The sequence below is a fragment of the Diadema antillarum genome, unplaced genomic scaffold, assembly GCF_040938485.1.
Source record: "Diadema antillarum isolate AM-2024a unplaced genomic scaffold, OU_Dant_1.0 seq00000429_RagTag, whole genome shotgun sequence".
NCBI lineage: Eukaryota > Metazoa > Echinodermata > Echinoidea > Diadematoida > Diadematidae > Diadema > Diadema antillarum.
This window is the reverse complement of record NW_027271410.1, coordinates 241463-268317: the sequence shown is the minus strand read 5'-3', so window position 1 is coordinate 268317 and position 26855 is coordinate 241463. Positions and strand designations below refer to the sequence as shown.

At 42.6% G+C, this 26855-nt stretch overlaps 1 protein-coding gene across 1 annotated transcript in view; it reads left to right on the top strand.

Annotated features, from left to right (window-relative positions):
• LOC139732502 (uncharacterized) overlaps positions 1–26855 on the top strand; it is a 92241-nt gene that overhangs the window by 27030 nt on the left and 38356 nt on the right. Inside the window, exons 3-4 of the mRNA XM_071643363.1 lie at positions 7847–7918; positions 13676–13750. Of these exons, the coding sequence (XP_071499464.1) occupies positions 7847–7918; positions 13676–13750 (147 nt within the window). The remainder of the gene's footprint in view (positions 1–7846; positions 7919–13675; positions 13751–26855) is intronic.

Genomic DNA, 26855 nt, shown 5'->3' with positions numbered 1-26855 from the left:
AATGTCGACTATGTGCTGCATAATGTGCTGGGGACTGTACTCGTTCCCCTGCATGCGTTTCGCGTACCAGGGCGGCCACTATTTTTGGCCGCAATTCCTCATCACTTGCCAGCTAGCCCACCGCTCCAGCGCTGCATCTTCCCAGGCTTGGGTTCTTTAGAGTGGAGGACCCTCCAGGATCATCTGCACCTGTGCTAAACTCTTCCAAAAGCTGTCATCATAGACACCTTTTGTGTTTTCATGTCGCGCCAGGCACCAACTTCACATCCACCAATTATAATCATATTCCTCTCTACCACCTTCCCCCTTCTTAGCTTTCAGGTTTGGAGGGGGGCAGCTTCGCAAAAACAATGTCTAATCCATCCAATTTCTTTCCTCCCTGTTTGTGGTAGCACCGGTCCGTATGTGTCTGCCCATCCCCCTGTCCCGCCGAGGTGCTGTGTGTTAAGGGGTCGGCCCACACACATCATGGCGGGGGTTGCACAAACACCGTGCCGTAATCCATCCTCGCTTAATATGATTTTGGCAAGTGTCGGGGAGAGAGAGGGGAGAGCGCCCGCGCACAACTGTCGTCAAATTCAATTTGCCGAATGCCAGGAAAGTGATTATGAGGGACCCACGCCGTCCAGCGGGTGGCTCTACGGCACAGCTCCTTCCCCGCCGCGTCGGTGCAGTCACCGCGCTCTGTTTTTTTGGGGCCGGTGCATCTCTGCTTCACATCCTCTCTAGGTGCTGGTGCATGGCAGCCATGTGAAATGTGCCTTGGGGGAGAAGTGATGCACACATCTCCCAAGTAGGCTGGAGGGGGAAAAAAAAGCACAACAACAAAAAGGAGAAGTTTCTGGGAGATGAACAGAACGATGTGATGATAACAATGACGACAAGAATGAAAGTATGTGACAGACCAGGGCCCTGTTGCATAAAACCCTTACTGCTGGACTTACCGCTCCTTTCTAGCGGTAAGTCTTCAAATTAGCGGTATATATTATAATCCTTGATGCTGATTGGCTGTGATGCCTAATTTTGACGGTAGATACCATTGAAATTCAACGGTAAGTTTTATGCAACGGGCCCCAGAGCTGCACTTGCATGCAGCCTTGAGTCATTCATTGCAACCAGACGAAAGTTTTGCTTTGTTGTCGGTTGTGCAAGGATAAACAAAACAAGACAAAACAAAAAGCGAACGAAATGGCAGTATCAAAGTGTAAAAAACAGTGTCATGATAATTGATATAATAAACACTTAATAGGTCTATACATAAACCACCAGAACTGGAGATCTGTGTGAAGACTAGGCTTGGAAAAACCTGTTAAATAATTTAAGGAGTATGCCTATATCGTAGTGTCATGAAATGATGGACACAGAGTGGTCACCATGTTATTGTCAATGGCTCTAAAAAAATGCATTGTTTATAATGCCATCAGTGCCACTGCATATGATGTGATTTGAGTGTGTAGTTTTTAGGTTCAAACACCATGAAATATTGATGTGAAGATGATATTACTGTGTAGGACCTATACAAGAGATTATACCTTCTTCCTGGATGTAGATATATTTGTTACACGATTGGATCAACGTGACAGTGACGCAGATGCAAGTGTAGATTAGATGATTTTATTAGGCTAATGACAACATCTGATTCACAGATGCAACCAAAACAGTGCCCCTTCCATACATTCTAGTTGTTGCTTTTTTTTCATCCTTCTCTTGCCAATCCCCTATTCTATGCTATCCCAGACAATACCATGTACATGTACTTCATAATGTGCTTTCCACTGAAATCAATTCACACAGACTTAACCCCACTTCATTACACCAACCCCCCCCCCCCCCCCCCTTTCGCCTTTACCTACCAATGTCCCATCTCTTCCTGTGTTCGTTCCTCTATGGAGGAGTGTAAAGCCCCATTGTGTGAAGCCAGTTTATTGCGCATTCTCCCTCAGGGGGGAGCCCTTTGTGCCGTTTGATCGTCTTTCGCACCCCTCAGCTGAGCCCACCTTTGTTGGGCTGTTGGCCATGAAAGGAGCCCTTTAGTGCCGTCCACAATGGGTGTTGTGAAAAGGGGGTCTGCCCTCATTGTTAACAAGCACTCTGTCTCTACTCTGATGGAATGCCCAAGAAGAAGAAAAAAAATGGGGGGGGGGGAGGAGATAATGGAAGGGCAAAAGAGGGTGAACTGAGGAAGGAATAGAACTAGTGGTAGTACAAGGAGAGCTGAGTGAGGAATGAGTTGGTGCTTAGAGTAATGAAGCATTTCAAAAGAGGGGGTGGGGGAGAGAGGGGGAATTGGAGAAAACTCAGGATGGTTGGGAAATCAATTGTGCAGTAGATTAGGGAAGGACAATAGCCTAGGCCACTGTGGACAGGGAACTGCAGCTGTGTGTCAGGATCCGGGTACTCAGGCATGGATGACGTTCACAGTCGAGCACCCCCCCCCTTTTTCTCCCCCTACTGGTGCTATTCCTTTGCCCTTTGCCAAGCCAGTGTTCAAGAGAGAGGGAGAGGTGTGATTAATTAGGAGGAATCACCCTTTCTCCCCATTCATGATCTTTGGCCCAGTCATGCCACAACCATTTCAGACTTCAGTAAAAAAAAAAAAAATTGTCAGTGACGTGGATATAAGCCTATGTATCATATACTATAGGCCTATACTATATAAAAATGCAGGCAAAATGTTGAGTGCCTTGAAGCAGATCAAAGGTGCTTTATAATCTGAAATGACAATTGAGCCCGTCACACAACAAGATTTCAAACCTAATCAGACTAAGAGCAGTAAAATTCACATTTCTAATTAAATGTCCCTCTGTTCTGTACACAGACAAGACCAAATATGATTTCTTGCAGAAATTGATTTCACGGTTCAATCTTCCTCTGTACTGTAGTAGAAAAGAATAACAATAATATTTCACAATCTTCTTCTGTAGTATAAAAAGAAATAGCAATAATGATATTTAATTTATAAATTCCATTTCATCATTTTAAAATGAGTGAGGAATATTATGCAAGTGATGTTGCAGTCAAGTGACGGCAACATCTTGTTTTACTGTGAACGGCAACATCACGACACTTTCTTTGGTTTTCACTCCATTTTAAGACCTCTCGGTATAAGCATAACCAGGGAGGTGGGAAGACCACCTCCCTAGTATAACAGTTGTACAGGTACAGCCAAAATGTCAATAGTGCTATAACTAAGTACAGTCTTGTTTAATGGTACATTGGTTCAAACAGCGCTGGATGATGAGAACTGTAATCTACTCAAGGGGCATCATTATTTTCTGCCAACATTTGTCAAATCCTGCAATTAGATTTCACTTCTAATAGGCTGTTTATGTGTATGTCTGTGTTGGGGAGGGGGGGGGGGGGGTGTAGAGCTTTGAATATCAATCTCTCTTATGCAGCTCACAAAAAAAAAAAAAATGACAGCTTTTGAAATGAGAACTCGCCCATCCATCTGAGTATTAAAGTGGCATGACAAAATTGCTACCTTAATTTTTGCTCATCCTCTTCACTAATAAGCCACTCTGTGACTCTTCACTGTGATACAAATACATGACTCTAACACGTGACCTTCACCTTTTGCCTTCGGATCTGCTGTACTCCTGAATTCATTAGGTATTATGGATGCCGATTCCTTAGAACGGGATTCATTTCATGCATAGACATAGGCATCACACACTGCCGTGATCCAGCCACCTCGGTAGTGCAGCAGCGCAGAGGAGAGGTAGCAACGATTTGTGTCTCGTCGCCGTGTGTTCCTCTTGTTCTTGCCTGAATTGGAGCTGTTGCCTGGCGCAGCGTATAGGAGTGTATTTGGCATTTATACTCGCGCGTTTTTACATTCAGCGAGAGACGCAGAGAGAGCTAGCATCCTATTATGTAGCCAGCACATTTCTGTAGTGTACCATCCGTGAAGGGGGGGGGGGGATGAGGGAGGTAGCACGGAAAAAGACAGAGAGATGGTGATAAAAAAAGAGAGGAAGAAGGGAGAGACAGACAGAGAAAAATCCATAATATCTGTTTTCTTCCTCGGGCTGTTTGAAATCTGGGTATGCAGCTTGCTCGCCAAATTATGCCCGTATTGAGCCAAGGCAGACTAGGCCTATACGCAGGCATTCGATATGCACCAATCTAGTTAGTGGGCTAATGCTGATTAAAGTTCACGCCGTGATGGGGGAGCATCTTATTTTTCTTCTTCTCGCCGTTTCCCGGGGTGTATTTCGCACCTGTCCCGTTGCCTCTTATTAATCTGCCTCTGCACTTGGCACGAGAGGAGGAGGAGGAGGAGAAGAAGAGAGAGGGGGAGATAGGAATAAAAGAGAAAGAGAGATGGGAAGATGGATGCGAAGAGACAAGAGGGGAGAAGAAAGGTAAATCGCTAAGTAGAGAGGTAGAGGTATTACTCTGTGTCAGTCAGCGGGCGAAAGTGGACTAAAGCTGGCCGGGAGGTGCATGCGAAATGTGATCCCTGCGGAATTGCACTCGGTTCTGTTTCCGATTTGTACCCAAGACTCTTTGCACGACACCTCTGCTTACATGCAGCTCATTTTCTTGCCCCCTCAACCCCCCCCCCCCCCCTTTCTTGGAGGGGTGCATTTATGGGCCCCCTTACATTACCCTTCCATATCTCTTTTGACTAGTTATGGCTGAAAGATGGAAAGAGAGGATACTAGTACATCTCGTTTTGAACATTGCCTATCATATCTCAAGGCAGCAGTAGGCCTTATTTGGTCAGCATTATCAAGATTTTTGGTTCTTTTTGTGAAGAAATGTGTGGCCAGCTATTAAGATGATGACACTGGACATCATAATGTACCACCAGTGGTCAGTGATTACACGAGATATTTTTGCGGTGCATTTATCAGAGAAGTTGCAGAAGTGAGGCAGATTTCGTATAACAGATTTTATATGTAACAAAGCAATGGCAGTCAGACTGCGATGGGTGCTGGCTGCGACGGGTGCTACAGATGAATTTTATGGAAATCAGTTGTGAGTTGGGCTCCTGCATGAGGGGAACTGCTTCTTATGTGTCCAAAGACAATGGGCGAGTACAGTGTTATCGAAGGCTTTTTTTTCTCTTTTTTAAAGGTGGAGTGCGTGGGTACAGGAATATAGGCAAAGGGGCAGGGTCAGAAATTCGGGGTACGGTAGGGTGTGCGATAACCAGGTTCAGCCGGGGATAGGATTTCCAACGTGGCACAGGCGCGGGGGATTAGCGGGGCATGTTTTCAGAAACGGGGGTGATGACGGGTACGCCAGCAAGGGGCTGTGGCGCTGGTTTAGAAGTGCAAAGCGCAGATTAAGTTGGCGGAGATTAGGAGGGATTCTGCTCGACCCTGAACTAGGGGGGAGAAGAAAAATAATGGCAAGGTGCCGACGACGCCGACTGGATTCCCACACTGCAGACCTATGAGAGAAGTTACAGGGTTAAGGCCGGGAGAGAAAGAGGGAAAGAGCGAGAGAGAAGGACAGGGAAGAGAAATCATAGAAGCAAGGTATTACTGCCTTGTGATTGGCTAGGACGAATCTTTGCTAGCCAGACCTGACATGCCAGCCATGCCAACGTACAAATCCCTTCCCTTTCATAATCACTACATTATGTGGTAGACAAAGATTCAGACAAAAAGAAAAGTGAGGAAGAAAAAAAAAAAAAAAACCTTCCTCCCCCCTCTCATTTCCCCTCCGAAAAACAGAAAAAATAAAGGGTAAAATGTGATCTAAAAGGGGACACAGGCAAAGCAATGGAGCAAGCCCAAACCGTAGCAGTTTCCCTGATTATTTCTCTAGGATCTTGGGTTCAAACCTGCAAGCACATTTGCAGCACGATCTCAGAGCTGTAAAAGATTCATCTTGTTGGATTGCCTTAAATTCAATGATAATGTTTAATTCGGGGGAAGAAAACAAGGTGAATTTGCTTTATTCATTTCCTTAATTCGCTTGAAGTGTAGACTTACTCGTCCTGTGTGCTAAATGTAACCACTTTAATTGATCATTTCTGAATGTCAAATAGATTCAAAGTGTTCCTGTTCCAATAAGTGATTAATATGTTACTTATCAAAGAAAAAAAAATGGTTCAAACTTGTGATTTGATGAATTGTGGCAATGTTGTTGTTTTATTTTGTGGCCATGCACTGTCTTGAACGGGCAAAGCCAGTGAATGAAAAGAGCACTGGAGCAGTTTCCTGGTGCTGTGGGTTTATTTAGTCAGGTGTGCCGAACGAGAGCCTTCCCGTGTTTACTCACATCTAGAATGAATCAGATATGTATATAATACATGTGTGTGACCCCAGCCTTCCTCTGTTTGACGTTCCCCTAGCTATGGAGTCGGTGTGTGCGAGGGCGATAAAAAAGTGTGAAAATCGTGTGTTGGGTGTCACCTCCCCGTAAGACGAAACAAAGGTCTGTTTTTGAAAAACACAATCAGATTAACGGCTGTTTGAACAGTCGCTTTGTGTTTGCTCGGCAAGTCATGTGACCAGGGAAGACAATCTTTTGATAATACTTCATTACTTACATATTGGGTTGAAGGGGGGGGGGGGAGATAAAACTGTGGATAGATAGGTGCACGAGGCCATGATCTTATCTCAATATGGCTGATTGTATAGCCCAGTTCAATTCTCAATTATCACCATTTAAATAATCGTGTACGGATGGGAAGGACGTGCTGATATGGCGGCAATGATTACAATTAAGAAGTCTTCTCACCTGTTGGGGGGGGGGGTCCTAAAACTATACAGAGGAAAGGCATAACCAACCAACGGAATGCTAGTTGTAAAGATTTTAGGTGTGTGTTCCTTTGCACATTTCACTGTAGTCTATGCTATTGTTCAGATTCTGAGAACTTTAATATGCAAAGGTGACCATTTGAATCCTGTTCCTCCATTTCGTAAGCATTTGTTTGCCCTTTATATATGAGTGAGAACAGATCACACATGTTGAGTCATGGCTTCAGTCCACTCATTACAACATTCATGTCAATCTGCATTTTTAAAGGACAGCTATAAACCTAGATAGATGAAAGGAAGAGATCAGCAGAGCAAATCAATCATATTGTAATTCTGCAGCCAGCATGCAGGTCATTTGTTATCTCTCTTGAATGGTTCTTATTCATTCAAAGGAGAGTGTACATTATACTCTCAGGAAGCTGCTCATAATTCCTATTGAAAGTACAGTAACCAAACAAAACTGATATCAGTAGAAACCGGTAGAAAACATGAAGATGAGGTAGAATCGTGTCTTTGCCATTTGAGTATAAAAAGTATCACCCTTCACTCTTAAGATTTAGTCAAGTTCTTGAGGTCAAGTGACTGACAGTTTAGCAAAATAGGTTCAAATTGTCTGATAATGTAAAATGCAAAAGGTTGCCTGAGAATCAGTGAGATATTTACTATATTGAATGCTTACTTATGCAGTGCTATTGATGACACAATTGAAATTGCACACTTACTTTGAAATTACGGGGTCATTTTGCCCGTTTATTTCATGTCATATCCATCTTAATTTTGTTGAATCCTGCACTATCTATCATTAAGAATCTAAGCGTCTATTTGTGTACCATAGTGATTGAATTAAGTAAGATGGTAGCACTGTAGACTTTGTACACAGGCATATTGACTATTTTTATTTTTGACTGCTGATAAGTTTAGATGGCTGTGTTGATGTCCGATTACACAACCTCCTTTATCATGCTTCCAAGTTTTCTTATCTAAATCCTCTAACGCTTGTGATATCCCCCCTTATTATTAACCAGGTTTGCACAGAATGATTGTGTGAAGATCAGTGAATGTTTTTAATGCAAATCATATGTCCATTAATGATCATTTCTTACCTTTTCTTTGTGTCGTTGCAGGGATTTGAGCTACAACAAACTGAGGCGCCTAAATTCCACCGTTTTCAGTGGGCTGACCAGACTCCAACAGTTGTAAGTAAAACATTACAGATTATTTTAGGTATTGATGCACACGCTTTTTAATAGCCAGCTAGACATCCTGATGTGAATAAATCAAAGTATGATTACTGTTCTTGTGGTTGAGCGTCATTCCATGTTCATAGCGTCTGTCGCAAACATGAATTTAACACAGCAAAATTTTTTTTTTTTTAAAATCCAATGTATTTTTGTTCTGGGAACAAGATGCATACCTCAGGCAGTGATGGTTGATAATTTGGAAAAAAACAATCATAAAGAGGGGAAGACAAAAATCTGCAGTTGTCACATTTGTATGTCCACCACATTAGAATTGAGAAGTAAAGGCCTGGTAGAACAGAAATACTGGTAGCTGATTGCCTGGACGAAGTTCTAGTATGAGCGATCAAATACAAACATTAATATTTTTATTATTATCAATATATATTCAACCAAATAAAAGAGCATATCATTAAAAGCACTACAGACATTAAACAAAAACTAGAGTGAACATTACAAACGGATACACCGTACTACATAACACAAAATGAAAGAGGTATAGATGGTGACAACATGCGGGGCGCAAATTTTGTGAGGAGCCAAGATTTGCAGTTAAAGGACAAGTTCACCTTCATAAACATAAGGATTGAGAAAATGCAACAATATTAGTAGAACACATCAGTGAAAGTTTGAGGAAAATCAGACAATCCGTTCAAAAGTTATGAATTTTTTAAATTTTTGTGTTGGAACCGCTGGATAAGGAGACTACTACAGCTTGTGAGTCATATGCGTACAACAGTATAAAGAAAATACAAAAGAAAATTCAACATATTTTCACTTTTTTCGCATAATAAAAGAGCAATTGACTTGCCTCTTTCTAAAGGCAGGGGGAATAATATTACCCATATCATTTATCGGTAACGAGTCAGGGGAATGTGTACTTTTTTCAAAAGATGGAATTTTGTGAAATTCTCTTTATATTTTCCTTATATTGTTGTACGCATGTGACATCTAAGTTATTCATACACTGCAGTAGTCTTCTCATCCAGCGGGTACTGCACAAAAACTTCAAAAATTCATAACTTTTGAACGGATTGTCTGATTTTCCTCAAACTTTCAATGATGTGTTCTACTAATATTGCTACATTCTCTCAATCCTTATGTTTATGAAGGTGGACTTGTCCTTTAAGTAAAATGCACATGAAAGTTTTTTTCTTCTCAGTGCATTGAATGCCAGTGGCAATTCACAAAAGTTTCATGCCCCGAAAAAGGCTGTTGGCTCCAGTTCACAAAAGTTTCATGCAGCGAATGTTTTTGGTTTACAGTACATGGTTTACAGTACATTGCATTTCTGTCACAGGAGGCAATCTTTTCGCGAGGTGTTGTCTTTCGTGAATATCAGTTGACTCGGGAAATTCACGAACATAAACATAGCGAAACATACGGTGTGGACAGTATGTGCCGCGTGATCTCTCCTGTAGACACAGTGTGAGATATCAATGTGTTTCATCATATTGAGGATGATTATTCAAGATATATATCGCTGTCGGGGCGATACAACCTCGTATCTCACAAACGTCAGATGGTCAGGAGAGCAAAAAAACATGGCACCTGAAAGAGCTAAAACATTATGGAATTGCCTTTCCTGTGACATGCCATGGTGGCTTCATTTTTTTGTGGTAAGACAGCTAGGATTTGGACAGGACATCACTTCACTGATTATCTGACAATTCATCAAAATAAGTGATTTTCACCAAAATTTGAGATCGCAAGGTCTTGTCACCCCCACCAACATGTGCAGAATATGGGTTCTATAGAATATTATTTGCAAAGCATAGAGACATTCTTTAGTAGAGACATGTACACGCACACACAAATGGAGGCAATTGAAAGCTTGTCCAATCCTACTGATAAATCTTTCTCTTTTCCAAAAAAAAAAAAAAAAAAACTTTTACTTGTGATTTTGCGTTAACCAGCATGGTCAGAGGTCATGGTTTCTGTGGAGAAGTTTGTGTATCTTGCGCCACGAGCCATCACCCATTCGATTGCAGGGTTTTAGATTGGCGTCAGCAGGGGGAAGCGCATAAATCACGCGCGCACGGGAGTAAAGAGAGTGCGAAGGGTAAACTACCTTGTTTTCTTTGCCGTCGCAATGGCTACAGAAGTCATCATTCTCGTGTGCGAATTTGACTCGAGACAGCTCGTACTGGAGGAGAAAGAGAGAGAGAGGGAGACATTGCAGGAAGATGGCAGGATGTACACCTAAATACTGCAGGAAACTGTAACAATATTTATATTGTTTATTATCATATGAGGCTCCAGCTTCAGATAATTCAACATTTTCCTTTGCCGGATGATGAATTGTAGCATTTGACCCGTGCGGTCGTGTCGTACAACAAAGCCAGCCAGCACGCCACCCCCTCGTTCACTCTCTCCCAATTCTTTCTCTCGTTGTTGGGCTTGCGTACAATGCCGTGCGCTCTCCGCTTCCCCTCCCCCTCCCCTCCCCTCCTCTCCCCTCCCGCTCGTCTCTCTACCCTGGCTGTCTCTTACTTTCACCCGCTCGCTCGCATGTCACTCAGTGGTCCTGATCACATATCTGTCGTGTTTGTATTGGGGCAGCCTGGGCTGATGCCCTCACCATCTCTCCCTGTGCTCGCATATCTTTACTTTATTGCTCCATCTCGACAAATGACAGTGTTAGGTGTGTGTGTGTGTGTGTGTGTGTTTGTGTGTGTATGTATGTCTGCATTTATTGGGAGGGGGGTAGGAGCAGAGAAGGGGGTGGGGTTAATGCTTGAATCCTTGTCGAGGAACCGCTGACAATCTGTCTTGTTCAGGGGTTAAACGACCAAGAATAACTGATAGGAATGAAAACAAATACACTGGGTCCTATTCGGGATGTCTTCCCGTATTCAGCAGTGGAGAATTACCGCATAGAGATTCTCACTCGGGTTGCCTTAGGGGGGTTACGAGGACTAATGTCTTTCACACATACACAGACACGAAACGGCTAACAGAAACAAACAAGGGTAATGGAGCACAGAAAAAGTTCTAGAAGAAGAAGGGAAGCAAGTTGAGAATTTCACTCAGTTGCACACAGAATGCTTTCCAAGTCCTTTAAAAAGAAGAAGGAGAAGGAGAAGAAGAAAAAAAAAAAACGGGTCATGCCACATTTACAAGCTGGGCCTGTGAGGGATGGGAAGGGCACGACACAAATTAATAAAACGAAGCCGTTAAAATTGGGCAAGGTTTACGATGTCCCACCCCGCAGCTGGTATTCATAGTCCATTGTATGAGCCACAGTGGGGTTGTGTGTATGCTCTGTGTGTGTGTGAGGGTGGATGTGTATGTGTTGGGTTTTGCTTTATTTTTATCCATTCACTCCCCTAACCTTGGATTACTCTCTGCTGGAATTTTCCATTTTTTTTTCTCTCTTCGCTCTCTCACTTGACTATTGAATTTTTGAAGGTGTGAGTAATCCCCCTTGTAAAAATAAGCACAGAATAGCAGCATTGACATTCCCTGAGCATCTTCCCCACATCGGGAGGCTGCTACAAGGGTTTTCGGTACGGATGCAAGAATCTACTCCAAAGCAAGTCATTTTGAGGGGAAACTGATATACACTAATGCAGCAATACAACTAAGATTTGCGTGAATTATGTGACATCGGATGCAAATGTTGAACATGCTGACTATACTTTAAAATCAGCTAGTCAGCGAGCACATTGTCCTCCATTTAAGCCGTTATGATGTTCGTTAGGTAGTGATCTTTGTCTTTGTTTTTGTTTTTTATTGTTCATGCTTATTTATGTCAGTGATGTGACTTTTCAAGATCCATGTCATATGACCATCTACCGGTCATGTGACTTGCATTATTGTCAGATGTAGCACTTGTCTTCACCAGTCTGCTTTCCTTCAAAAACTATGGACTTCATGTGGGCAAATTCTAATTTGTTCAAGGATTTGAAATAGATCTGTCTGTTTTTCTGTCTTTCCCTAAGACTGCCACAATATACTTAGGTTTGTTACATTTGCTGTTGCAGGTGTAGTTCTTGGGAGAAACTGTGTTGAGATATCTTTTTATAACATTCATTTCTCTTCAGTGTGATACAAGAAAAATAACTTGTGAGGGTAGTGCTCTATCATGCTCTATAACCACCAATAACAGCACATAATTTAACCAAAACTTTAAAAATTCATCACTTTTAAATGGATTGTTCGATTTTCGTGTAAATGTATTTATGTGCACTACTAATATTTCTACGTCATTCACTGAATCCACATACAAATATATTGTGGGGGTAAATGCCCGTTTTCATAGGACACTGTTTTCTTATCATTAGCTCTGGAGAAATGAACGTGAACACATTTTGTGATTTCATACTGTTGACAAATGTAGCTTGTCTGGCCTTTTGACCCCAGAAGAGATAGGGCTCGTCGACTGATACTCATCTTGAAATAAGAACAGAGTGCTGGCCACCTCTCACTCTTGTGCTATGCACTCTCAGATTTCTCTCATGGGTCCAAGGTGTAAGAAATTAGATCCCCTAAGGGCTTTTTACACTTGTAAATTTTTGCTTAGCCCCGGACCAACGGTGGGGCTAAGGGGGGGCTTTAGCCCCACCGTTGGTACGGGACTATCCTTAGCCCACTTTCTGTTTACACTCGTTTTTGCCAAAGTGGGCTAGCCCCACCGATAGTACGGTACTATATGGCCCTGCAAAATAGCAGGGGTTAGCTCCGTTATTGCGGTGCTAGCACCGCAATTGCGGTGCCAAGCAAGTGAGTGTAAACAGAACGAAAAAATAATCCTGGGCTAAACGACGGAGACGAAGTCCGACCCTCACTGACCAATCAGAAACGAGGTAATCAAGTGCTGCCGGTGCGTGCGTGTACGTGTACAGTACACAGCGTAATTATGAATATTCATGTGGTTTGGAAAGTCCGGGGCTAAGAAATACGAGTGTAAAAAGGTCAGTTTTCTCCTTAGCCCCGGACAAGAGATAGTACGGGACTAATTGGCGAGTGTAAAAAGCTGAAAAAATTGGTACGGGACTAACGATAGTCCTGGGTCAGAGAAAGTCCGGGGTTAAGAAACATAAGTGTAAAAAGCCCTCTAGATGCATGAGAGAAAGTGAGGGGGTTGGGTGCTCTGGGAATGGGTCATGACTTCAGAACATGCTGAAGCTAGGCATCATGAGAGAGAGACCCTGACTCAATGTTGCCAATTTGACTACTGTGTTGTAGGAAACAAAATAGAAACACTGATGTCAGAAGATGGATCTGCTGAGCGGGGGATCATATACCCTCACCAGACCCACTGGCTTTCATTTAAAAATTCTCACTCAGGCCTTAGTGCCAAATTTTACCAGTCATGCAGTAACTGTAACTGTAACCGTAACCGTAACCGTAACCGTAACCGTAACCGTAAACATAACCGTAACCGTAATTGTCACTGCTGTGAATAGGCTACATGTATGAAGAAGCGGAGCACTGCAGGTGCGACATTTTTCAAGGGATTCTGTGCTAGTGAGTCTTCAAGTTCATGAGGAGAACTTTTACTAATCACTCAGTGACAGAAATGCAAATAATCTTATCATTATTTGCAACCATTTTTACTGCCTCTGTGATATCAATCTCAAATGATTATGACTGTACGGGATGGTCTACTAATTCCGTTGTGTGCTGTGACATTAATGATGATGTGATAATGTTCCTCTTTTCCCTTTGTTTTAAACCTTCTTTTGTTTTGGTATCTTTTCTTGTCTGCAGAAAATTGGCATCCAACAAACTGACATCCCTACCAGTCCTTGGACAATCGGCCAGAAATCTGACCCAGCTGATACTGTGAGTATTTCAGTGACTAACCTCGGAATCATTCCTGAGTTCGAACCCGAGAGGGCTAGGGAGAGAGAGAAAAATAGTGGGAGGATGAGGGTTTAGAGATAGGAATCACTCATGGATCATAGCAGTCCTCCCAAGCAAACCCTCGCAATTTCCACCAAATTTCATGCCAAACATGATACACATGTATTCTCGTGTTTGTAAGTTGGCCAGGGGGATTGGGAAAAAGGAGAATGATCTGCCCCATGTTAACTGAAGCCATCCGGGGTTGGGCAGTGACTTTTGTTTCTAGACGTTACACGGATGTCCTCCTCATTCTCTTTGTAGAGTATGCTTGGGCAGCGCAAACTGCCAGTCATCTTTTGAGAAGATATGCAATCAGCGTGCCTGAATGGGACATTTTACTTTGTACCCCAATACTTCATACAATGTAACTGAGAGATAGTTGGTAACCTTGCTTTGAAGCAATGACAACAAATATAACATGTTAGAGAACATGAATTTTTCCTTGAAAGAGTAATCTCCATTTTGTTAAGATTTTTTGTTTCTTTTGACTTTCCTAACATAGATATCTTAATGTTGTTTGCACATAGGGCACATTCTTTTTTAGATCAAAGGAATGACTACAAGATGGATATCTTGGCAGTTCCATACCAGACACGGGCAAAGTCTGTTTCTTCGTTCGTTGTTGTTGTTGTTGTTGTTTTGTTTGTTTGGTTTTTTTTTTTTTTTTTGGGGGGGGGGTATACAGAGCATTGCAGACAGTGGGCGTATGCTGTTTGTTGGGCAGAATGAGACAGAACACATGATCTCTTCCCTCCATGATTGGCACTTGTCCTCTTTTGTTTGAGACACATCGTGGCCATGTCAACCTCCATCGGGCTCAGTGTCTTCTTCATCGTGTGTCACATATCGCTGCAATTACCGTGCTTAAAGAACGAGTTCACCTTGATATTCATATGGATTGAGATATCAGCAAATATTAGTAAAATACATCAGTGAAAGTACGAAGAAAGGAGGACAATCTGTTTGCAAGTTATGACTTCTTTAAGTTTCTGTATAGTCACTGCTGGATGAGAAAGACTACTTCAGTGTATGATGTCTAAATGTGTAGAATGATTATAAGGAAAGCATAAAGAGAATCCCGCAAAAAAAAAAAAATGTTTGAAAAAAAAGGTGCACATTTCTTCGCCATGTTACTGATGCATGTTAAGGGTTAATATTAATCCCCTACTTTCTGAAAGAGGCAAGTTGAGTACTCTTTTATTATGCGAGAAAAGTGAAAATCGGTTGAATTTGCTTTGTATTTTCTTTAAGTCATCGTACACTGTGACATCACAACCTGTAGTAAGTAGTCTTCTCATCCATTGATGGCAGCAGCATTGAAACTAAAAACTTCATAACTTTTGAACTAATTGTCCGATTTTTGTCAAACTTTCACTGATGTGTTTTAATATTGCTGCATTATCTCAACTGACATGTGTAAAGATGAACTTGTCTTTTAATGCCACCAACAGAAGTCTTGTTGCTGTCACTGAAGACTTTTTGTCATGTGACGTCAGCCTCGTTTTGAGCTGATGAAATGGAAAGGGTTAATAATCCAACAAACAGATTCGACCTCGCTACGCTGAATCTTTGCAAAGACCCTGACTGCACTTAATCGCAGAACGCTCATTTTCCTTATGCGTGCGCAGTGCGCTTTCAAGTTTCTGCAAGAGGATTACGCGGCACTCACTGCTCTGAAGCCAAATCCAATCTTCAAATGAACTTTGGAGGGAATTAGGCAGTGGGTGGGGGGGGGGGGAAGAAAGGCTACCCTCTGACCTTGAACAGACTTTGCCAGTGTAAGCGCAGCGTATACATGAGCCCTAATGTCAATACATTGAGAATTACATGTGATCAACCTTACAGTGAGATTAATATTTCATACTAATGTATTTCCCCTTTGCCCCCACTCCATGTGATGTGTATGAGGAAAAAAAAAACAGTAGAGAGAGAGAAAAAAAAATGCAGCTGTATGGGATAAATCAATTTCTGTGATTGATTTTATGACTGGTTTGGTGATAAGTTTGCCAATGGCTTCATCTGTACTGTAATTATCTATGCCACAAAGACAAGAGTACGCGTCACCTTTGTTGAGGTCCTGCTTTGGTTGCAAGACAAAAATCCCCTCGCGCAGCATCCGCACAAACGTAATGCAAATATGGGTTATGATGTTATCTGTTATTGAAAATCTACCGAAATGAAAACAATTGCTGTTTATGTAGACACACTCAGGATATTTCGGGAGGCCCGTGTTATTCTTGCTAGCAAGGTTTAATTGAAAGAAACAGGAAAAAGGAAAGAATGGTTTGCGGCCAGTATGTAGCATCTGAAAAGTGCAATTCTATTTCTTTTTATGGTGCCACTAGTTTCACAAAACACACTATGTACAAGGAAGGAAGTTCGGTGATACGGATCGAACTTTCACCATCGCACTTATCATTATATAAACACCCTTCTTTATTATCTTTCACAGAGAATAGAAACGAGTACATGTAAAAATTGACTTTAACATAGAACAAAAAAGAGTACACTTGAAACACAAGTACCGATAGAATCATCAAACATGTGTCTATTTAAAAATGTCTTTAAAAATAAGAGAGGGTATTGATAGTTTGCATAGAGCCTAGGATTTGTCAGTAGCGCAGAGTAGATAAATTTCTACATTCTTGCACATTTCACATGGGCAAAAAGAAAGATCACATCATCAAACCTTGACATTGAGCAAAGGGTAGAAGTGTCACCACTAGCGCTTTTGAGAGCTGATATTTGAAGATGGATGCAAACCCATCTCACAAAGGCAAGTGGCACTATTATTCTTCCCCATTTCCACCCCTCTCTCTCTCCTCTCCCCTCCCCCCTTTCCTTTCTACATCCCATGAATGAAAACGAGGCAACCTATTAATCATCTGGCAAATCAGGCGACCATCATTTGTCTTTTATCGGTTGACCCAGTCCCAAGACGCTCATCCATTCATCAACGTGCTCACCACTTCATTCATGCTGCAGCTGATCATTTTCTTTCCTCCCCTTTGTTTTCTCAATTGTTTTTATTGACGTTGTTGTATTTGTCACCCCCTTTTTTTTTTCTTCCTCCTAATTCTTTACTTAAAACTGCATGAGTATTCTCGGGGACAAGCCTCCCTGGGTTCGATTTGGCATGCGTGAGGCACATATGCCTCGCAATTTCATGCACAATATCTTTAATGATGTATGAACCCTCATGAAAATGCATAGGGAAAGGCAAAGGAGAAGAGAGAAAAAGAATGAGAGAGAGAGAGAGTGAGAATAGGTCCCCATACTCTATTTGCGGGTAAATTAGTGGTGCTATGAATTTCAATTACGACGCGTGATGCGGGTTGCAGATATCTCGTCGCTCCAGTGGCGGGGGCTTTTCCTCAAGATCGACCGATGGCGAGATTCGGCGGTATCGAATTCGGGGGAACAAATGCGCATTGCAATGGCGTGTGACCCGAATGTTGCTCTTCTCATTACGGAATGATTTAATAATTTAATCTCGTAGGTCACAGTTTCTCTTTGCCCTACACTTGTCGTGTCCTGTCCAGTGTTGTTGGCCAGTGCAGTATCATAAATCCAGCAGAGAGAAGTCTGAAGATTTATTATTGCTGTCTTGATTAGAAACTGACATGCTACCTCTCTTTGGAGTCAACAGTAGGATTATAATCAATAATCAAAAGTGTGACACCTGCAATGATAATAATAATGATTTGAACAAGAAAGTGACTACTTTACATAATTGCAAAATCTGGTTGCGTTTTAAAAACTATATAGGGGATTGGCAAACAGCTTTACAGTGCAGCAGGAAGTTTCCCCTGTGATCTAACTGACACATAATAAATTTTGGCTGTTCATCAGATTTTTGACAAATTTGGTAAAGAGCAGTTAACTATTAATTTCACAGTTCACCCTGACCTTCATCGAGCAGGTTTCTGCCTTCCTGTCTAGAGTTTGTGCTGTCTCTTCATAGGAAATGCCAGCGATAGACAGTCTGGCAATTTTTTTTTTGCGAAGTATAGCAAAAACAAGTCTATTTGTGATAGTTATTATGAAAAATAATCCAGGCTTGGTATGGTGAAAACACCAGCAGAAAACATTTGTACAGTTCCCATTCTATGTTCGAGTTGGCTTTAATCCTTGAAATAAATGACTGAAACCTCGTAAAGCATTGGACATGAGATAACATACCATGGGTCTTTCAACGCTCACAAAGCAGTGAAAATCTTTCCGAACACATCTATTCAAATTAGATAAGATGATGGTGTAATTACTGAACAAGTCACTCATTTAACCTGCACATAATTCTTCACAAGATTTCCGATTGTGATGTAAGATCAAAAAGAATTGAAAAACAAAACTGCTTGTAGAATTCAGATCAAGCTATTGCTGTTGTAACCTAACAGTAACGACTTTTAGGAGAGAGGGGTTGTAGTTGTTGAGACTATCAACCAAGAATTTGAATTTCATGATATCGTTAAAAGATAAATCACTATTAGAACTGTGAGGTGATGACATTGTCACATGTAAGTTGCATAGCATATGTGCCTTCAACATTATCACTGCTCTGAGAAAAATGAAAACATGAAAAATCTAGCAATCGAGCAACTTGACCATTTCATGTCTAATTGAATTAAAATGTCTCCCATTCTCTTGGTTTGATTTTGCTCATGTTAAATGAAGTTGGCTTGAAGAAGTGAGCGCCACTGCTGTTGAAATTTGAATTTGGCCTGGTGAAGTTTACTGGAAAGGACATGAGACGCATCCACAATGTCATGGAGTTTTTGCTACATGTTGCCATCATGTGCCGAGAGTTTCCCCACACATCAGTGAAAATAAGGCGTGGAGTATAATAACTGTGCTGTTAACACAAAATGTCATTCATATGAGTCACACAGGAACTATTTTGGGGAGAGAAAAGGCAGAGAGTATGTACATCTCTTGTCTCTGAGGTCCATGTCATGAATAGCTCTGGGCACCCATGGTTTTATCACCTCCATTCTTTTCTCTAACTACTTTCTGACAAATGAAAACTGTGCGTCCTTGACCGTGGTAATTGATACTCGCTTCAGTGAAATTGACAAGCAGATTGACAAGAGAAACAGAGGATCTCGCCTCATTCCTCCTCAGCAGCTTACTGTCTTACTTTCCTATCTCCCTTCTCGCCCCATCCTTGTAAACGCCAGATTATCTGCAGACGGCGTTGATTGATGCTTGTGGCAGGGGGGCAATCTTTACCATTTTGCAGTCAGCCTCTTCGTGTCGTCTGTCACAAATGCCAGTCGAAAATCGACTGGAAATCGCACGAATTGTAACTTGCACGGATCGACGACAGTTATGTGAAGGGGCGGAAATGTTCAGTAGGGTATAAACATGGTGATTTGAATGTCCAGCAGAAATCTTTGTAGGGACCAATCAGCATCTTCGCTCATCCCCCCCCCCCCCCTATAAAGACCATTATTTCAAAAGTGGCTGTTGTATTCCACACAAGCATTCGGCCGTTGACAAGGACAGATGTGCTAGAAATATTCATTATTTCTAGAAAGAAGCATATAGTGTGTATATATATGTGCATATGATATGTGTTTTTGTGTGTCTGTGTATGTTTGTGTGAGTGTGTGTATCCTTCCTCTCAAAAAGAGTTAGTTAAATGAAGACATTTGCAATACATATTGATTACACTTCAAGATATGGATGACAAAATTTGTATAACTTGTCATGGATATTTGCATTTCTATACAGATTTGATTTGATTTTTTTTTTAATAGGCCTGTTTGGGTGGGGGAAGGCACAAAATGCACTTTAGCATAGATTGATATGGTAATGTTACCCACTTCACGTTTGCTGCACATGTAGTGCAAGCAAGGACATTCCAGACCAACATGTAATTCATGTGGGGGAGCTCCCTCGTTTGACCGTCAATTAAAACGGTGCTCGAGGGTAGCGCCCCTGGTCCTGAGACTTGTCCGCAAATGGCTTGACCGTATCGAGAGCATGTTTGGACCATGGAGGTAATTGTTTGGACTAGGCAGGAAGAGAGAGAGCTTGAGTATGAACACATTTGTGGTAGACATTGAATAAAATGTTTGAAAAAGAAAGGAAAAATATCAAGAGGAAGATTGAAATCTGACCAGGGGAAATGGATATCACCTAGGGAGAAAGAGAAGTGAAGAGCAGGAGTGTGAGATTTGGAGAAACACGGAGTGTGATATTTGGAGAAACAATCTCTGGAAGCTGCCTTCAAGTTGACCTGGCCATGGGTATGAACTTGTCTCTTGACCTACCACACTCAGTTCATATGTATCATACTGTTGATATAGTCTCACCTTTCTCTTCAACCCTGCCCCTCTCGCACCCGACCCCCCCCCAAAAAAAAAAAAAAAAAAAAAAAAGAAAGAAAGCAGGAAGTATGTACTTCTATAAACCTCCACTGCCCAATCCAGTCCAACATAACCAATCTTTCCCTGTGTTGGCCAGAGCAGCTACAGTTTAAAAGCACAATATCAACCACTCTGCATAGGCCCTGTAATATACATTGTAAATTTGTGTACCAAGCAACCAGATGATGCGAGCTTATGTTAGGGGAGGGGGGTGGGGGGTGGGGGCCTGGGTTGGGGGTAAGGGTAATATAAATGTGCTTCTTATTAGGTAATGGTATGCATTATTGCTTGTGTTCTTGCAATTAGTGTAGCTGTAATAGCTATAATCATAATTTTGATACAAATCACCAAATTGTGTGCCTAAATTAGGCCTGCTGGAACCCAGTCTGGAATGGTCGATGGGGTTTGCAGAGCAAAGAATAACAACCCCAAACTGTCCTCTGATGCTGCCCGCTGCAGCACACACCCCCAAATTCACACTTGGCTGCAAAGATGCCCCAAAAGTGTATCGACTTAATTAGGGGGGAGTGAATGACCTCTCAGTGTCTAAGAAGTGAAAGGTGCGCTGTCTGGCTGGCGGGGCGAGAGAACATTCCATCTGTGTGCCCCGAAAGGAAATCCAATCCCAGCCGTCGCTGGCGGTCCCGGTAAAAGTCAGCACCTTCTTTGATCTGCTCCTGCAGTAGGGGCAGCAGCATCATCATCATCATCAACGGCTCTACCATCTTGTGGAGGAACACCTGAGCTGATCACTGCCTGGTATCCTCATCAGGCGAGGACTATCCCAGAGATGCTAATTCTGTGGAATGCCAGTTGAACTTGGTTGTTCTCCCTCAGCCCGCATCTCCCTCCCCTCACCCCCACCCCACCCCCCTTTTACTCACTCTCACCCTCATTGACACTCTCTCTTTTTTTTTGCTTTCATACCCCCCCCCCTCCCAATCTTTCTGTCTTTCTATCTTTTGTAGTTCTTCTTTCTCGAAGTGCATGCTTCTCCACCCCGGAGCATTTCATCCTGTCCGTAATGTACCCATCCACACGTGCATTCACACAAACACATGCACATCCACACAGACGCAAATGGCACCCACGGTTGACGCCCGGCGAGTGCATCTAAATCCCCGCTGACTGTGAGCATCTGATAAAAAGAAGATGTTGTGGGACTGTCTGCCGCTAAAACCACCAAAAAATTCACCAAAAATTCACCTAAAAATAATTTCCTTCCTTTCAACAAATCAAAGTGCCATGTGGATAATTTGCTCACCTGGTCGTGCACAAAGATGTGTTGAAAATCTATTGCAGGTATACATGAGAAGAACTTATCAGGTTCTAAACTGCTGCAAATGCTCCATAAAGTTTTGTTTTGAAGCTTCCAACTTTTGACAGACATGAACGAAAGCTTAAACACTGTTTTCATAGAAAAAGGTGGAAAGAAAGAAGTAGCCAACCTGCGAACTCTTCATGTAGTAGGCCTACCTACCCCTAGTCATCTGGCGTGATTGTTATTCCACATTGTTTCAACTAGTGTTGGCCAGTGATTTCTGTATTGTGTCTTCTGTACATGTATTCATTCACAAATCTCATCTCAAACCCACAGCATGGAACTCAAAACGTAGCATACGAACTGCAGCCATCAACTTTTTTTTTGATTTTGGGAGGTTCTGCTCTCCTCAAAAGCGAGTCATGGTTAGGATGCAAGAAAAGTAGCAGTCTCATTCCTTTTCTCCGTCAGTTCTCGTCAAATCAAATCATCGTGTCAGCGCATCCAGACGATTCATGTGTCCAATAAAATGCCAGTGTCATCGTATATGTCTCAGTAGCTGTCACCTGCACACAAAGGCTATCATACCGCTTCCCCATTGTGTTGCCTGATCAAAGGTTTGAACGCAGATGCAACAAGAACCCCTCCCCCCCCCCCCCAAGAATAGAAAAAAAACAAGAAAAAAAGATGTTGGATAATGGATGCCACATGAAGTCAACATTGTCCATGTTTGGCCAGGAAGCTTGGGTGGATGTAGTGTGGCTGCCAGTCACCCCTGTCCTAGTCTCATCGTCAGAGACCCATAATCAGTGGAAGGCTTGGTCGTTGTGGTTTGTTCCTTGTTTTGCGTGTGTGCATAACATGTCTGTTTTATGCCTTATTTCCAGTATAGTGCAGTGGACGGGTAATGCACTATATATCTTGTTCTCAGCACCGTTTGAGATGAAAACAGTCTCAAATCGTTCCTCTTTGCTTGTTGTGTAGAACCTACATTGGTGAAAGTTTGTACTTTATTGGATGCAAAGGAAGAGTCTGGATCACGACTCTGAGGTAGTCACTGACCTGACATAACCCTGTGTGGTGATGGGGGGGGGGGGGGGGACTCTCTCTCTCTCAAAAACTCCCATATTCTGTTTCTATTAGGAGTGCCCTTGGTATTATGGGAGACATGCAATTCTTTTGTCTTTAGTCCCATGCCATAGGGATTTGTGGGGTTGTTACCATCTCCTCTTCTTCACTGCAGTGCAACTCCCAGAGGGCGGTGTTTCTGTTTTCCTACACATTGTAAGTGGGATTACTTTGATCCGTAGAAGGTATGTTCCTAGCCATCCATGGCTCCCTTGTTCTGTTTGATTGGATCTGGGGGGGGGGGGGGTGCAAAAGGGACTCTGCATTTTGACCAGAATAATCAAATGGTATGTGTTGTACCGGTATTTGATTGCCATGTTGAACTGCCGGGGTGATTAAAGTTTGGCGAGCTATGTGTAATGGAAGTAACGTTAGAATACAGCAGTGCTTGGAATTGGAGATGCGGAGAAGGAGAGGGGAGGTGTACTGTTCAGAAACAGGAAGCTTGGGAGGCTCGACATGACCTGCCCAGGCCATCCAGATCTCCGAGCGCATTCCTCCCCGCGAGTCTCCCTCCCCTCAAAAAAAAAAAGACTTTCATCCTCTCCCTCTCTCTGGAAGTGACCACCCTCCGGTCATTCACTTTGGCACTGGAGTTTTCTCCTTTTGAGTGGCCTGTTTGGAGTGTGTCATTCAGAGCTCGGGATTGAATAATGCATGAGTGCCTCGGAAGGGAACAGTACTGGTCCCCCCCCCCCCCCATAACCTTCCGACCTTTGTATAGGCCAATTGGCCAATTGGAGGGAAAGGACCTATGAAAAGCACAAAGAACAATTTGCTCTCTGGGCTTTGTAATGGAGGTGTGAATGTGGCAGGCTGAATTATGCCCTCGCGCGGTAGGCAAAGGGGGTCGATCATAACAAACGAGGAATGACCTTTCTGCTTATCCTTTCCTGGAGAATCTTCCAGTTTCTATTTATCCTCTCTCCCTCACCCCCTTTTTTCCTTATTGTCTTCTTTGTGTGTGCTGCTGTAAGGGTGTTGTGGAACATGATAAGTAGTTATTTGTGTGTTTGCATGTCTACTCCTCTAAAAAGAGGTGCGTGCTGTGGCATTGCAGAACACTAGAAGATACGAGGTGTATGTGTGCTGTAATGTGTGCCTACCCCTTTGAAGAGATACAAGGGCTTGGTGTTCAGGACCGCTGGAACTTTCAGAGATTTTTTTTCCCCCCTTTATGATGACATCATTATTCAGTCCTTGGAGCAATTTGTCTCATTGACTTTCAAACGACATGTATGTAATGCAGGGGCACTCCGTGTGTGTCTGTGTGTGAGTGGTATGTGCGTCGTGTGTGTGCGTGTGAACGACACAGTGTTGCCCAGCTCTCTCCATGCAAGGGGGCAGCTGGGCACGGGCGCACGGGAGGGTCGCCTTTGAGTGAGGCAGGAGAGATTCGGGGGAAGAATCTGGAGGAGCATGAATAAAACAATAACAGGAGCTCCATTAGATATGGGCAAACACAAGTGGACCGGTGCCTTATCCTTTTCTACACTTCATTCTGTTTTTCATCTGTAAGACTTCACTTGTTTAAAAAAAAGAAAAAGTGTTATCCCTCTCCCCCACCTTCCCCTCTCTTTTCTTGCTCCTACACTGTGGACTCTCTGCCCATAGCTCTTATCTTAGGCCATTTCATATCAGATCTTTGTGAATTTGTGTATCCTCTGGTTGTGAATGTTTCATTCTGCAGACTCAAGAATCTCTATAGATGCAACCCTCAGTTCACTTAAAGTACTCCTTCTCGCGCGACGCATTGCAGTTGTTTTGTGATTGGCCTGAATCAGATTGTATTGCCAAGCATCCATAACTCCTTTGATGGGAGGACTCAATGTTGGTACAAAAAGAACCTGTCAAAATTGATTGGTCATGAGACTTAAAAACAGAACAATGTGAATGAGGCTCTGTGTATGAATGGTTTAAGTACGAGTTATTTCTGCCTTTGAGTGTATTGGTGTATGGCAACCATTTCATTGTAATCAACTAGAAGAACACACCTTGTGTGTGGGGGAAATGTATTCCTATCTTCTGTGGTACAAACTCTTCTCTCTGAATATTGAGAGAAAGAGGATAGCAATTCAAACAAATTACCTAGTGAATTATTTGTCGTCTTGTGCATTTCCGCAGCCCTTTTCCTTCCCTCTCTATCTCCCCCCCCCAAAAAAAAAAATCTCTATCACTCTGTCATTTCTCAGCTTCTGTAAATGAGATGGATATTGGTGTACAAATTAAGAGTGCCACAAGCTATTTTACAGGTCACACCAGCGAGTCTGCTCGGGCAGACATGGCTATTGGCGCTGAATTCCACCTCCTTCCACTGGGGAGAAGAATGGCTGTCATCTTGGAGACAGCTGTGTATCTAACACCAATATATCTTCAGATCCCACCCCATTTTATACCCACCCCCATCCCATGCTCAGTTTCATGTTGATACCCTTTTTCCAAATCCTTATCCATAGATCTTTAAACCCCCCCCCCCAAAAAAAACAAAAAAAACAAAAAAAAAACCGAAACAAAACAAAAACTTGTGCCTCTTTTGGAAAACTTCTTTCTGTCCTCCTGCTGTTTTGCTATGATAATGCCTAAACTGCATGCCATGTACGATCGTGAATGAATATTTTCCTCTTTTATTCCCATGTCCACACATAGGACCAGATTTTTCTTCATCTTGCCCCTCGCGTACTATGATAGATGGGGTAACTCCAGTTTCTCAGGAACAGTATCGAGAGGCAAACGTTTTGAGGACTTACGCTGTCAGCGCAGAACTGCAGAGAAGCGTCATTCAAAGTGACATCATAGTCATGTGGCGGGAACAGCTATTTATTTTTATGACGCCTGTTGTACGTCATAACCAGCTGCAGCACTTTACATTCAGATGGTCATTGCCAGAATCCATTCAGGTCACCCAATGATTGTGCACTTATCTTTCACTGCTTCATGAAATGAAATCAGTTTCTCATAGAAGAAACGCCTCTTACCATAAAGATACTACGGGCTGAATACTGTACATCCCAGTATCCGACGGAGATGATGATGATGCGTGCATTCGATAAACTCCTACCTGCCAACGAACGAACGTAGCCAATCGTATGACCTCTGTTGGAGCTGGTGTCCTCTCCTCACTCTCATAGTAACTCTCTCCTCCCCACCCCCCCACCATCATCCAGTCCAATTCAATATTGGCTCTATCACGGGCCACTATGCCTACGTTGTCTACAGTTCATTGTAAAACTGCCCCAATTTCTTTTTCATCCCCATCTCGTTTCATTTCTATTTTCTCCACATCCTCTCCTCAATAGTGGTCCTTTCTCTCTCCCTCTCTTCAATCTCTCAATATACCTCTCTCTCTCTCTCGTTTCTTTCTTTCTTTCCTTATGAGTCTTGGGGGTTTCAACTCCCGTTCATTCCTCCCCCCATTATTTGATCCACATTCTGGGTTTAGGGGGGAGGTTTCACTTAGCAGTCCTCTCCCGTTTTCTCCCTCATTTCTTGTACCGCCTTGACCCAGCTTTTAGCCGGACCTTTCCCTTATTTGCAGTTGTTGATTGCGATGAGTGATCTTCATCTGAAGTGACAGATCCCAAGGAGGTATATTTCATCTCCACCTCCCTCCCTCTCTCCCCTTCTTTCTCGCCCTCCTCCCTGCCTCTGCCTCGGTCTTCTTCCTTCTTTCACCTCTTTGATTTTGTCTGCAGTGTTGGTGCATTCATTTGGAGGGGGGGGGGCAGTCATAGTAGAGCTCAGATAAGTGATTCACTCTTACTGCCCGCAATTGATTAGAAAGGGAGAGGAGGAGATTCAAAAAAGAGGGAAAAAAAGTAAAAGAGAGACTCACCTTTGCGCAAAAACAAAATTTAACCAACCACAACAACAACAACAACAAAACCCTCACTTACACAAGCATACTGTACTTCTTCAATGTAGAGTCTGTAGTGGGTTGAATTCACAGATGTGATTCAGAGCTGTATGAGATGAGATGTACGTTTGGGATAGAGAAAAATATAAACCTATACATACATACATACATACATACATACATACGTAGGATGTATTTGTTATAATCACAATTGTTAGATGATTGTGTAGGGATAGGCCTTTTTGAGGATTGTCTATATTGCGAGTTCTTCATTGGTCATCTTTCAGGCACACAGTATAAGTCAATTAGAACAAAATTCACTATGGAATTAGTAGTGTTCGGCACAGGTGTCTTGGCGATGTATGAATGAAGACCGCCATGTTCCGTTGGGACCCTGCATTTAGTTGACTGCTTTGTTCGGGAGTTCGC